The sequence below is a fragment of the Trichosurus vulpecula genome, chromosome 4, assembly GCF_011100635.1.
Source record: "Trichosurus vulpecula isolate mTriVul1 chromosome 4, mTriVul1.pri, whole genome shotgun sequence".
NCBI classification, from domain to species: Eukaryota; Metazoa; Chordata; class Mammalia; order Diprotodontia; family Phalangeridae; genus Trichosurus; species Trichosurus vulpecula.
In genome coordinates, this window is record NC_050576.1 from 70823468 (window position 1) to 70837145 (window position 13678).

Genomic DNA, 13678 nt, shown 5'->3' on the forward strand with positions numbered 1-13678 from the left:
TCCGTGGCTTCATCAAAGTGGGCAATTCATCCGACAATTTTCGATTGCAAGCCATTCAGGTTGCACAATCTCTGACTTTCGTCCATGTTCTCTCATAGCTATGCTATGGCCAATCCACCCAATATGAATGAAGGCAGCAGGGAGAGTCCTTGACTTCTAACAGCCTGAGGATACCAGTGAAGCAAATGGGCTATCCGTAGCTCTTCACTCATTCTGTTGATACACAACCAGTCCTTAAAAAATGATCTATCGATCCATCTATCCTTCAATAACACCCTTTGAATTCTCAGTGGCACCAAATTGATTATCCAGCACCACCGGCCCCCAAATTTTAGTAGTAAAAAATAAACAAGAAAGTTTGCAAAGTATTTTACATTTATTTACATCTTTACAACAACTCTGTGAGGTAGTTGCTATTATTATTATTACTACAGATGAGAAAACTGAGGCAGACAGAGATTAAAAGAAGGGCCATGCAATAGCAAGTGGCCGAGTATGTACTTGACTTCCAATTTCCCTGAATCCTACCCACTACACCACAGTGTCCAGGTGCTTAGTCCAATCTTGCTTCCTATAGTACCCGCAAAGTGCTCTGCATTGGTACAATAGACCTCACCCTCAGAGTTTCCTCATCAAATGACTGGAATATAACTATTAACCTGGTTGTTGTTTAGCAGAGATACTCATTCCCAAGCTTCAGTCATTATCATCCCTGCTGTATAAAAGCCTCCTATAAATTCAGACAGAATATACCCAGGAAAGACTGTCAAGACAGAAGCAAGCTTTTCACTTAAGGCAGCCCTTGGTCTTACCTCCATTCTAACTTCCTTGCACCTTTTCTGGTTGGACTCATTCTCAGAAAGAGCATGGTTGAATTTTCCACTTGAGTGCACATTATGTAGCAAAAGATGACAGCTTCTTTGGGTGTGCTCTTTGGAGCTGTTTTCTAAAGCAAGATCCTTGACTTCTGGAAATGAACCCAGCTGATCTTCAAAGAGAAATAATGCAGAACAATGGTTTGACAAACAGCCAGCCCAGCTTGGAATTCTTCAGTGAAGTCCAGCTGTTCTAGGCTCTGTTTTGTCCTCCTGAGCCACACCTGAGTGGTCTGCTTGAGGACCCACAAGGTCGGTTTTTCTTAGCCTCTGATAATCCCCTTGGCTCACATTTCATGCCTAGACCTACATGATTGAATCAGTTCTGAGTAAGGGAAGTGTAGTTTTTATTGTTGAGGCATAGTTGTTAGAATACCACTTGATCACCTCAAACTCCCTTGATCACGTGGGTCAACCTAGCGTGCTTCATGTGCTCCACAGAGACTGCACCTTTAATCACACTCTTCTGCAGTAGTTTTTGCCAACCTTTGTCCAAAGTGAGAGACCTTCTTCACCTATATCTAAGATGTTGTTAGGAACCTAAAATAATTATCCCCTGCATTCTCAGTGGAACCAAACTGATTATCCAGCATTTCCAAATACTTTAGTAGTAAGAAAATAAATATTTACTAAGCTCCTACTGAAACTGAGCGCTGTTCAATTTTCAAGGTGTGTAGAAGGGCAAAGATATGTTCCCCGAAGGCTTTCTGTTATAACTTTATTTCTCTTGGTCATTCACCTGTCACTCCTGCAACATGTCTGTGACATGTGGCAGTGATGGTTTGAAGTCTTCTTTTCCAGTGAAGGGGACACTTCACCCTGACATTGGCCTCCTGTGATGCCAATCAGTGATTAAAGATCTTTCCCACCAATTCAATGGGCCTCAGGTGGGGCCAGTTAAGGGAAACTGGACCAGAAGTTTGTTTGTAGGCAGGCCTACACCCTTTACTTAGTACTAAGCCCCAGGCCTACACCCTTTTGCTGACTGGGTGTGAAGACCTTGGGCCCTAAAAAGAGTATATATACCCCGTAAGTAGCCATTGTAAAGTCAGAATTCAGAATTCAGCCCAAGAAGAAGGGGTAAGAACTCCAGGTTGACAGAGCTGAAGAGAGAGAGAGCAGAGAGGAAGGTGGAAACCAGGGAGCTGCAGAGACCAGGGATGTGAGAGGGGAGAGAATGGAGGCAAGCGGACAGTTGGGATTCGTGAGTGTTTACAGGAAGGCCCCAGCAGGGGAAAAGGTTACAGGATGACTTGGTTCCTTCCTGTAATACTGTGTTATAATTTCCTTGTTGTGACATTGAGGTGGATTTACTGGTTTGGGAATACAATTACTGCTATATCAAATCCTCTGGTGTCTAAATAAATGTTATACTTCCTCTGCCTTCTACCTAGAGCATCTCTTATACTTTGCGATTCCGAACTATACAGGCATGTTCATGGTCATCTTTGAGGTCATAAATCTTGCCTTACGGATACACCTCCTTGCTGTTCCTTGCACAGGACACTCCATTTTCCAGTTCTCTGCATTTTCACTGACTGTCGTCCATGACTGGAATTCTCCATCTCTCCAACTCAATCTCCTGGCTTCCTTCAAGTCCCTTCTAAAATCTCACTTTCTATAAGAAGCCTTTCCCGATCCCCCTTAATTCTATTGCCTTCCTTCTATTGATTAGCTCTAGTTTATCCAGCATGTATCTTGTTTGTATATAATTGTGTACATATTATTGCCTTCTTTACTGTGTAATTATGGTGACTACTCACCCCAATAACATATATAACACACCATAACACAATATTCTTTAGGCTCATACTTGTCTATTTTGGTGCTTGAGTGATATCTTGACCAGGACAATGTTAACACTGATAGACTACAGGCCAATCAAAAATAATCACTATTTTTTTTGAAAAATCATCAAAATACAACTTATAGATCAATTGATCCCTAGCTCTGATAAGGAAGGACACATGTAAAATCTGAGGGTGTCTTACAAAATCTCTTTGTCTAATGCTACCACCAAGGAAAACTTTGGGAACATTGGTATCTGGTTCATTTTGCTCTTCCAAAAGGGCTCTAAGGTCTCTTGAAAATGCCCAGGTAAATAAAATATCTCAATGTGAAAGATATTGTTTTAGCCTACAAAGATAAAACTTGTGCCTACTCCATTTAACCCTCAGTAAACTCTTTTCTTTTTTGAAGGGCATTAAGCAAAATGTTTTCTTCTAGGTTTCACCAAAGAACTAGAAATTAGGGGAAATGCCTGTCAGTTGAGAAACAGCTGAACAAGTTGTGGTATATGATTGAATACTACTGTGATATAAGAAATGATAACATTGATGATATTAGAGAAACTGGAAATAGGAAACACCTGGAAATTTTGGGGGGGTCTTTGTTACAGTAGGATAACCTCACTTAACTGTTCATTGACAATTTCAGGAGTAATTTAATGAACATTATGCCCAATAAATACATCAAGTATAATGCAGGGTTAAAGAACACAGCTCTTAATACAACCAGGGCATTTTCCTACTCTTGTTTAGAGAGAACCAAAGAGATACAGCTGGGAAGACTATGTTGTTGCCACTAGGTAAATTAGAGCCAATCTTAAGATATATCTGCTTCTTTCTCCTCTCTAGCTGTGCCCATCAGCCTTATGGAGAACAGGGCAGCTGTGTGCCATTGCTACTTGACCATGCAGATGTGGTGAATTGTACATCTAGCAGCCCAGGACACATGAAATGTGCTGTCATCTGTGAAAGGGGATTCATCCTCCAAGCTAGTAGTGGGCAGAGACTAAGGCCCATGCAGGTAAGTCAGGCAGTACTTGGTTGGAGGGACCTACAGAGTCAACATGACCACAGAATTAATTTCTGGGTGCAGGAAACTTTTCATTTTATTGACTTTCATTCTGAGATTTAAAAAACTTCCTGTGAAAGAACAGATAAGGACCTTTGCAAAGAAGGCCTCGACTTTAGAGATGGCAAGGTTGTATATATACCATCTGTGGCTCTGAGATAAGAGAGTTTGCTGTTTGAATAAACTGTGAATTTCTTGCCAGGCCTGTGTTACAGTAGGAATGCCTGGCATATTTTCATTGCTTAAGTTTTTTCTTGTCTGATGTCAGGCCCATCCTAGTTTGCTTTGGAAATGAGAATACAAAAGTAGTCAGAGATGCCAAAGGTTAGATGACAAGCAGCTATTCTGCAGTTTAATACCCTTTCTCTTAAAGAGTCTTAACAAAGAATAAATCGTCCTTGTCTTTCTCACCACTATTGAGAAGCCCCAAATCCATTGGCTTAGGCAGAGATTGCTTGGCTCACTCTAGCTCTTTGGTTAGATTTCATGAATTCCAGTAATCAGTCTACAAACAATCATTCAATAATCATTTGATTGGCAACTCTATGCAATGAATTCATCATATTAAGTCAAAGGAAACCATTCTCTACCCTCAAATCAGTGATCACACATGCCTAAAGAAATTATGGGATATCATGGGTAGAAAACACCTTTCCAGTAGATGAGGGGGAATGTATTCTCTCCTACTTTGGGATAGTTCTCATTGTTTGGATGTTTTTATTTACATCAAGCTCAAATTTACCTTCATACAACTTCCAATATTTGGTCCTAGTACCCAAACTGTGAGGCCAGCCAGAACAAGTCTAATCCCTTGGAAACTAATGTTAACACCAAGTGGTGCTGAGGAGCACGAGGGATGTCTGTTCTTTCTTTATTTCCCCCACCCAGTCGTTAAGGATGGAGCCAAGAGACCTCTGCCTTTGCCTCTTGGGGAACCACTTAGAGACCACACTTTCTCTTTGTAGGAATTTTGCCTTCTCTCTTCCTTCCCTTCTCCAGGATCAGGGAAGCTGAGAATGGTTTGGCCTCTGAGGCTTGCTAGTCCAAGTTAACTTCACTTATAGTTTCTAGAATAATGGAAGCTTAAGTTGCTTGAACAAGGTTGAATGACCTGAAGTACCCTTTTATAATTCTCCTTTTGGGTGCTTATAATATTACTCTGACCTGGAGGACAAAGGACTCTGAAAGGAGGGAGTCAGATTATATGAGACATTAGGTGCCAAGCAGAAGAGTTTGAATTTTATTTCATTTGAGAGGCAATAAGGAATCACTGAATATTTTTGAACAGGAGTGTGATATGGTCACATCTGTGTTTTGAGAGTATTTTGTGGAGGATGGATTGGCGAGAGAAGACAGTGGATCCAGGGAGACCAGTTTGAAAGCTATTGCAATAGTGCAAGTTAGGGGGAAAAGGGGTCTGAAGTAGGGTTCAGATTCTGTGGTTGGAAAGGGTACACAAAAGACATTATGGATGTAGAATTGGCAAGACAACAACAGTCGATTGAATATAAGGGGTAAAGAAGAGAGAGGAGTCAGGAGTGACTCTGAAGTTGTAATCCTGGCAGACTGGATGTATGGTAGCCCCCTCAAGAGAAAAAGGGAAAACTTGGAGCAAGAACAGATTTGGGAGAAAATAAGATGAGATCCAATTTTGATTTGCTGAACTGGGTGGCCAATAGGACTTCCAGGTAGAGATGTCCAGCAGATAATGGTTCATGCAGAACTTGGGAGCTCAGAACTTTGGTTAAGTAAAGCCTGGAGACAAATACATAGCACAGAAAACCATTATTCCATGATTCTATCAGTGAAACAATTCAGAAAGGTAATACTCTCTTCTGCTCTCCCCTAGCTAGTCCTAACTTAGATAAAGGTTGAGATACATTGGCAAAACTAGATATAGAAAAGTATCTTCTTTCCGCTCATGAATTTTTCCTTGTGCATATAAATGGCATTTTCACAGAATAAGAATGGAGAGGCATTGTAGCATAAGAGTAGCTGACATTTATATATGCCTTACCTCTGACTTATGCTAGGTGTGTGGTCATAGACCAGTCACTCAATATCCCAGGCAAACCACCAAGGCTATAAATTACAAATGAATCAGTAATCTGCATGGACAAAGGAAGTTTCTATATTGGAATTTCCCTCTGCCAAGGAAATGATAGGTCTGAATTCCCTTCATCCCCAAATAGGGAGAATTGAATATAATAAATTTAATATTGTTATTTAAAGAATACTGATTTAAATATAGGTTATTAGGAATTCATTGTATAATTATATTTTCAATATTAATAGACTATTAATGGTGTTATTTTAATATTGTCATGAATATCCTTATGACATTTAAAGTTAAAATTACCCCTCCTTTGAACTCTAGTAGCCTTTTGATTATATTTAACATACTGTGCCTTGCAGAATAATTACTTGTACAGCTCACCTTCCTTATAATATTGTAAGCTCGTTCAGAGCAAGGGTGACATCTAATTAATTTTTCAATTCTCCATGCCCTGGGCGTGGTGTCTTGTACATAGTATGTGATGAATAAATATTTGTCCATTTGAATCCAATAAAAAAATGCAGATAAGTTACACAGAAAGGAGAAAAAAAAAGGAAGTAGGACAGAACACAAAGTCATGAAAAATAGAGTTGGAAAAGAAGAATGGAAGAACTTATTTCTTGAGAACTGACTGGAGCAAAGGAAAGTGAAACTGAAAATGTCATATGCCCATTAAAACATCTTAAGAAAATCAAGAAAAAAAGTTGCCCAGAGTTGAATAAGGTGAATGATGATCTAAGCAACACAGACAGAGCTTGACACACATTTTCACAATGGAAATACAATAATTAGAGTGTGAAACAGACTTCAGGTAAAGGATAGAGAGACTACCCAAAAACAGTGATGGCATTTATCAATGTGGTAGTAGGTCAGAGCCTTTCAGAGGTGAGAGCCACAGACTGAAAACGATGGTGTGACCTTTGTCACAGAGTGGTAGACGAGGTATTCTCCAGTTGACTATTGTCCATTTCCTGAGGCTGGCAAAGTTGAGGTATTTATAGGGAGGGTTTGGCCAATAATCGGAAGGTGATAGGAATGGTTTCTTCTAAAAGTGTATCTATCTGCCCTTGAATTAGACAGCTATGGAATCAGATTTGAAACATCAGATATGCAGTAAATCTTGGCTACAAATAAGCACAGGAGGAAGGGATTATGGTGACTTTTGCTAGTCATTATACTTATGACACTGGGCCTATTATGGTTTTATGCGATGAAAGATGGTATCAATGGACTTCTGGGGGTGCAGCCAAGATGGCAGCTGGAAAGCAGGGACTTGCATGAGCTCCCCACCATGTCCCTCCAAAAACCTATAAAAAGTGGCTCTGAACAAATACTTGAACTGCAGAACCCACAAAATAGCAGAGGGAAGCAGGGATCCAGCCCAAGATAGCCTGGATGGTTGCTGGATGAGGTCTATCACGCATGGAGTAGAGGGGAGTGGAGCTCAGCATGGGAGGCAGCAGGACCAGCCAGACCAGGAGCCGGGCAGAACTGGCCCTAGCACCCTGAATCAGTGAGCTGTGGCAGTTACCAGACTTCTCAACCCACAAACACCAAAGACAACAGAGAAGGTTAGTGGGAAAAGCTGTGGGGGACAGAGAGTTCGCTGTTGGGCCACTGCCCCAGGGGCAGCGGGGGAGGTGCACCTACAGAACTACAGCTGCAGTTACTTCCGGCCCCAGGCCCACGTGGTGGGAGGAATTAAGTGGCGAATCAGAGCAGGAGTGAAGAGCCTGCTGAAGATTTGTATCAGGTCCAGGTTGGTGGTTCTTGAGGAAGGAGGAGTGCTGGGGTGGCAGAGCTGGCTATATAGAAATAGCTCTGAAATCAATGGTGCATCCCCTCAAGCTTGGATCAAAGTACTCTTTGCTGTACAAGCAGTCATACCCCAACAAAAAACTCAAGGGTCAAGTAAGTTGGCTGGGAACATGGCCAGGCAGCGAAAATGCACCCAGATTCAGTCTCAGACTTTGGAATCTTTCTTTGGTGACAAAGAAGACCAAAACATATGGCCTGAAGAAGTGAACAAAGTGCAAGAGCCTACACCAAAAGTCTCCAAGAAAAACATGAACTGGTCTCAGGCCATGGAAGAGCTCAAAAAGGAGTTGGAAAAGTAGAGGAAAAAATGGGATGAGAAATGAGAATGATGCAAGAAAACCATGAAAAACAAGTCAATGACTTGCTAAAGGAGACCCAAAAAAATACTGAAAAAAATATTGAAAAAAACAACACTTTAAAAAATAGACCAACTCAAATGGCAAAAGAGCTCCAAAAAGCCAATGAGGAGAATAATGCCTTGAAAGGCACAATTAGCCAAATGGAAAAGGAAGTCCAAAAGACCACTGAAGAAAATACTACCTTAAAAATGAGATTGGAGCAAGTGGAAGCTAGTGACTTTATGAAAAATAAAGATGTTATAAAACAGAACCAAAGGAATGAAAAAATGGAAGACAATGTGAAATATCTCATTGGAAAAACCACTGACCTGGAAAATAGATCCAGGAGAGATAATTTAAAAATTATTGGACTACCTGAAAGCCATGAAGAAAAAGAGAGCCTAGATATCATCTTTCAAGAAATTATCAGGGAGAATTGCCCTGGTATTCTAGACCCAGAGGGTAAAATAGAAATGGAAAGAATCCACAGATCGTCTCCTCAAATAGATCCCAAAAAGAAAACTCCTAGGAACATTGTCACCAAATTCCAGAGCTCCCAGGTCAAGGAGAAAATACTGCAAGCAGCCAGAAAGAAACAATTTGAGTATTGTGGAAACCCAATCAGAATAACCCAAGATCTGGCAGCTTCCACATTAAGGGACCAAAGGGCTTGGAATACGATATTCCAGAGGTCAATGGAGCTAGGATTAAAACCAAGAATCAGCTACCCAGCAAGACTGAGTATCATACTCCAAGGCAAAATATGGGTTTTCAATAAACTAGAGGACTTTCAAGCTTTCTCAGTGAAAAGACCAGAGCTGAATAGAAAATTTGACTTTAAAACACAAGAATCAAGAGAAGCATGAAAAGGTAAACAAGAAAGAGAAATCATAAGGGACTTACTAAAGTTGAACTGTTTTGTTTACATTCCTACATAGAAAGATGATGTGTATGATTCATGAGACCTCAATATGATAGTAGCTGAAAGGAATATGCATAAATATATATATATATATATATATATGTGTGTGTGTGTGTGTGTGTGTGTGTGTGTGTATACACATATATACATTTGTGTGTGTCTATGTATGTATATATATAGGTATATATATATATGTGTGTGTGTATATACATATATTATACATATACACACACAAAGGGCACAGGGTGAGTTGAATATGAAGGGATGATATCTAAAAAAATAAAATCAATTTAAGGGATAAGAGAAGAATATATTGAGAGAGGGAGAAAGGGAGAGATAGAATGGGATAAATTATCTCACATAAAAGTGGCAAGAAAAAGTGGTTCTGTAGGAAGGAAAGAGGGGGCAGGTGAGGGGGAATGAGTAAATCTTGGGGTCATTGGATTTGACCTGAGGAGGGAATACCGTACACACTCAATTGGGTATCTTACCCCACAGGAAAAGAGGAAGAAGATAAAAAAGGGGGGATGATAGAAGGGAGGGCAGACAGGGGGAGGAGGTAATCAAAAACAAACACTTTCGAAAAGGGACAGGGTCAAGGGAGAAAATTCAATAAAGGGGAGATAGGTTAGGAAGGAGCAAAACATAGTTAATCTTTCACAACATGATACGCATGTGGCCTATGTTGAATTGCTTGCCTTCTTAGGGAGGGTGGGTGGGGAGGGAAAAGGGGAGAGAATTTGGAACTCAAAGTTTGAAAAACAGATGTTCAAAAACAGCAACAACAAAAAAAAGTTTTTGCATGCAACTAGGAAATAAGATACACAGGCAATGGGACATAGAAATTTATCTTGCCCTACAAGAGAAGAAGGGAAAGGGGGATGGGAGGGGAGTGGGGTGACAGATGGGAGGGATGACTGGGGAACAGGGCAACCAGAATATATGCCATCTTGGAGTGGGGGGAGGGTAGAAATGGGGAAAAATTTGTAATTCAAACTTTTGTGAAAATCAATGCTGAAAACTAAATATATTAAATAAATTTAAAAAAAAAACAAAAAAATAAAACAAAAAAAATAAAAAAAGAAAGATGCTATCAATGACAGTCTCTTCTCTATACCTTAGGCCTTTGGTGAGTCTGATAAATGCTATTTTCTCTAGGGCTTCTCTTGTGAAGGAAGGGGGAATATAGCCAGGATTTTGTGATTAATAATTTTACAGTAAGAAATGGAAAATTCCCCTGTCTTTGAAGATGGTATGGAATGATGAAAGAAAAAGAATAGTCATTCATAATAACCAATATTAACTTGGATGGAGATCTCTAACGAGTGACCCAAAGATCTGTTCTTCGGCATATAGGGAAAGGGGAAGGAATGTGCTAGGCACTGGGCTAAGAACTTTTTACAAATATTGTCTCACAAGATCCTCAAAACAACCCGGTAAAGTAGGTACTAATATTATGTCCATTTCATAAATGAAGAAACTGAGGCAAACAGAAGTTAAGTGACTTATCCAGGTTCACATGGCTAGTAAATAAAAATGTCTAAGGGTGAATTTGAACTAAATGTTTCTGCCTGTAGGTGAGCACTCTATCCACCGTGCCACCATCTGCCTCTATACTCTTCAACGTTTTGATCAATGGAATGATCAAGAAACTTTAGCGTAGTGCCTGGCACAAAATAGGTGCTTAATAAGTGCTTGTTGATTTGACTTGCTTCTAATATAAAACACCAGCTCCTTTGTTGGGCATTTAAAGCCCTTTACAACCTGGTTTCATTCTATCTTTCCATTCTATTTCCATATTACTCCTCCTAACACACTCTATATTCCAGTCAAAAAAACCTTTTTGCTATTCCCCATAAATAACATCCTATCTCTTGCCAGTGTGCCTTTGAATAGGCTGTCCCTATGCTTGGGATACTCTTCTACCTTACCTCCACCTCTTGGAATTCCTTACTCTCTGGAAGGACTAGCTCAATTGGATCTCCTTCAAGAGGCTTTCTTCTGATTTAAAAGTTGTTAGACCCTACCTCTCTCCTAATGTTTTTGCATATGTTTGTATGTTTTATATGTTTACATATATGTTTATATGTATATATTTTATATACTTATATGTGTATGCATATGTATATGATGTGTGTATATGTATGCATATGCATATGTATGTATGTATATATGCATATATGCTTTCACATCCTTTGTTTACTGCTCTGTGAACATATTGTATGCCCTAAAGAGAATGCAAGCTCCTTAAGGGCAGGCGCCATTTAATTTTGCTTTGTTTTTGTATCCTTAGTGCCTAGCACAGTGTTTGATACATAGTAGTCATTTAATAAATGCTTATTGATGAATGATGAAAGAAAAGGAAACCAGAAAGACCTCAAGATTGAAAGGTCATTGAATAATATCCATTTGCCAATGCAGTAGTGATTAATGTAGTCTTATCCATGTTCAACATGGGGGGCAAATAGCTAGACCAGTTCATGAGGAGGTTTTCATGGATTTCAACCTCCTTATAATTCTTCAGTGTATTATGGAAACCTAAAAAGGCACTGCCTGACCTTAGGCTGCTTAGAGAGGAGTTTAGTGTCCAGTAGCAGAGATGTGATAGTTCCACAATACTTTCTCTGGTCAGAACACAGCTGGAGTGCAGATTCTATGATTCTGAGGCTTTTTTTAAAGTTCTCGATCTGTACGACAATAAAGATGTCACAGTGTTTTTCTCAGCCACCTTTTCATGACTTCTGTGATTGGTCAAATTGCTGGCTATTGTGGGTGTATCTAGTAGTATTTGGGGCCCGTGTTAATACAGCTTTATTAATATCAAGAATTTGAGGCAGAGAGCTCAAAACTCCTTGTCTTAGACTCTTGCCAAGCTTGTGCGTTGTCCTGACTATCTTTTAAAATTTTCGGTGTTTAGAAGGAGATTCTACTCACATGTTCCTCTGGCCTCTGGGACCAGTCTATCAGCTGTGTCCCCCTTGATTGTGGTGTTCCCGACCAGTCACACGTGTACTACGCAAGCTTCTCCTGCCTGGAAGGAACTGCCTTTCTGAAACGTTGTTCTTTCTCCTGTATCTCACCAGCCAAACTTCAAGGTATCATCAAGTTGGAATTCATACAAGTATGTGATCATCCTGAAATTTCAGATTCAGGAATTCCCTGCATCTTATTCCTGTGTTGCACCTTTCCTCACTCCCTGCTACCATTTTCTGTTTTCTTCCTCTTCCCTTCTTCCAAGTCCCTGTTGTACTCTCACTTTTCTTTGATTGATAGTATTTTTGATCCCCATTGGTGAGAAGGTTCTATTCTTCCTTATTTCTTTAAGGTCAAAATAAATTGGGAATCTTAATTCCTTTTTGTGATTTAGCCAATCACTCCACAATGATTATTTTTGGAGAAGGTGTGGTGAAACTTGATCTAGTAAACCCTTCTCTCACACAGTTAATCCTTCTCTCATAATGAAAATTAAAATAGGTGTTCTGTCTCTAATAGGACAAAGTTGGCATTATTCAGACAAGTTCTATCAATTAGTGTATTCAGAGCTAAAGCTATCATTTTTTTATGTTTGGGAAAAACATGAGACATGCCTTCAAATCACCTTTTTAGGACCCATTCAATTATGTGGAGGTAGGGGATGGGTGAGCAGAGTTCGAACAAGGCGATGAAAAGCTCACTTAGGGTAGAGTAACAGTGGGGGTAAGATGGAAGCATGCCATCTGGTAGCTTCCTATTTCAACTAATTATTCTTGTAAAGTAGGCGCTTTGTTGTTTCAAGCCCAGTTGTTTTTAGCCTTCTAAAGGAATTCATATATCAGCACCCTTTATATTTTAGTATCCTGTAACTATATGCTTGAAACCTCACCCTAGTTGTACCTTTGAGTAGCATCCTGAAATTTAAGCTTGCTTTTATTTTGTTGTGAGTTAAAATTTGTTGTAGATTAGAATTAAAGAATTCTTATGGGACTTGGTGTTCACTTTCATTGTTACCTACTCCAGAGAGGTCACTGTGCCACCCCAGATTGATCCTCTTCTAATCACTATGGATTTTTCCAGCTTTCTATTTGAGCTTCTCCTTTTTATGTTTCCTGGAGTTAGGAATGAACCAGTGGTTGACCTGCCTTGAGGATGGGCTCTGGTCCCTCCCAGAAGCTTACTGCAAATTAGAATGTGATGTCCCCCCAGTCATACCTAATGCCAACCTGCTACTGCCTCGCTGCCTCCAGGGAAATCATGATGTGGGGTCCATCTGCCGATACCAATGTGAAGCTGGATACTATGTGGCAGACAGTACAGAAAGCAAGCAAAGGAAGTAAGTTACCCTTATTATCAGCAATTGTTCTTGTCCTCACTTTTTATTCTACTGTTTCCATTCATAAAATTTTAAACCATAACTTTAGAAGAGTATAATTGATGGCCATCAATTTTTTCCTGATTGCTGCTACAAAAAAGTGATGCTATAAACATTTTGTTTTATGTAAGGCCTTTCTTTTTGTTTTGGTCAATGACCTCTGTGGTGTATATGTCTAGCAATGGAATTTGTGGGTCAAATGATGTAGACATTTTAGCCAATTTTTTTTGCATAATATCAAATTGTTTTCTAGAATGGATGGACCAATTCATAGCCCCACCTACAATGCACTAGTCTACTTGTCTCTCTACAACTTCTTGAACATTGAATGACTCCCTTTTGTCATCTTTGAAAATGGTTGAGTTTTAGGTAAAAGATCATATATTTCTCATTTTAGTATTAATATGCAATGTTCTCTCATAGAGACTAGGGAATAGAGACTAGACCTGTTACTGGTATTAGGAA

At 39.7% G+C, this 13678-nt stretch overlaps 1 protein-coding gene across 1 annotated transcript in view; it reads left to right on the forward strand.

The window, feature by feature from the left end:
• Window positions 1-13678, forward strand: part of PAPPA2 (pappalysin 2) — a 393032-nt gene that overhangs the window by 268531 nt on the left and 110823 nt on the right. Inside the window, exons 14-16 of the mRNA XM_036756565.1 lie at window positions 3512-3683; window positions 11783-11960; window positions 12961-13174. Of these exons, the coding sequence (XP_036612460.1) occupies window positions 3512-3683; window positions 11783-11960; window positions 12961-13174 (564 nt within the window). The remainder of the gene's footprint in view (window positions 1-3511; window positions 3684-11782; window positions 11961-12960; window positions 13175-13678) is intronic.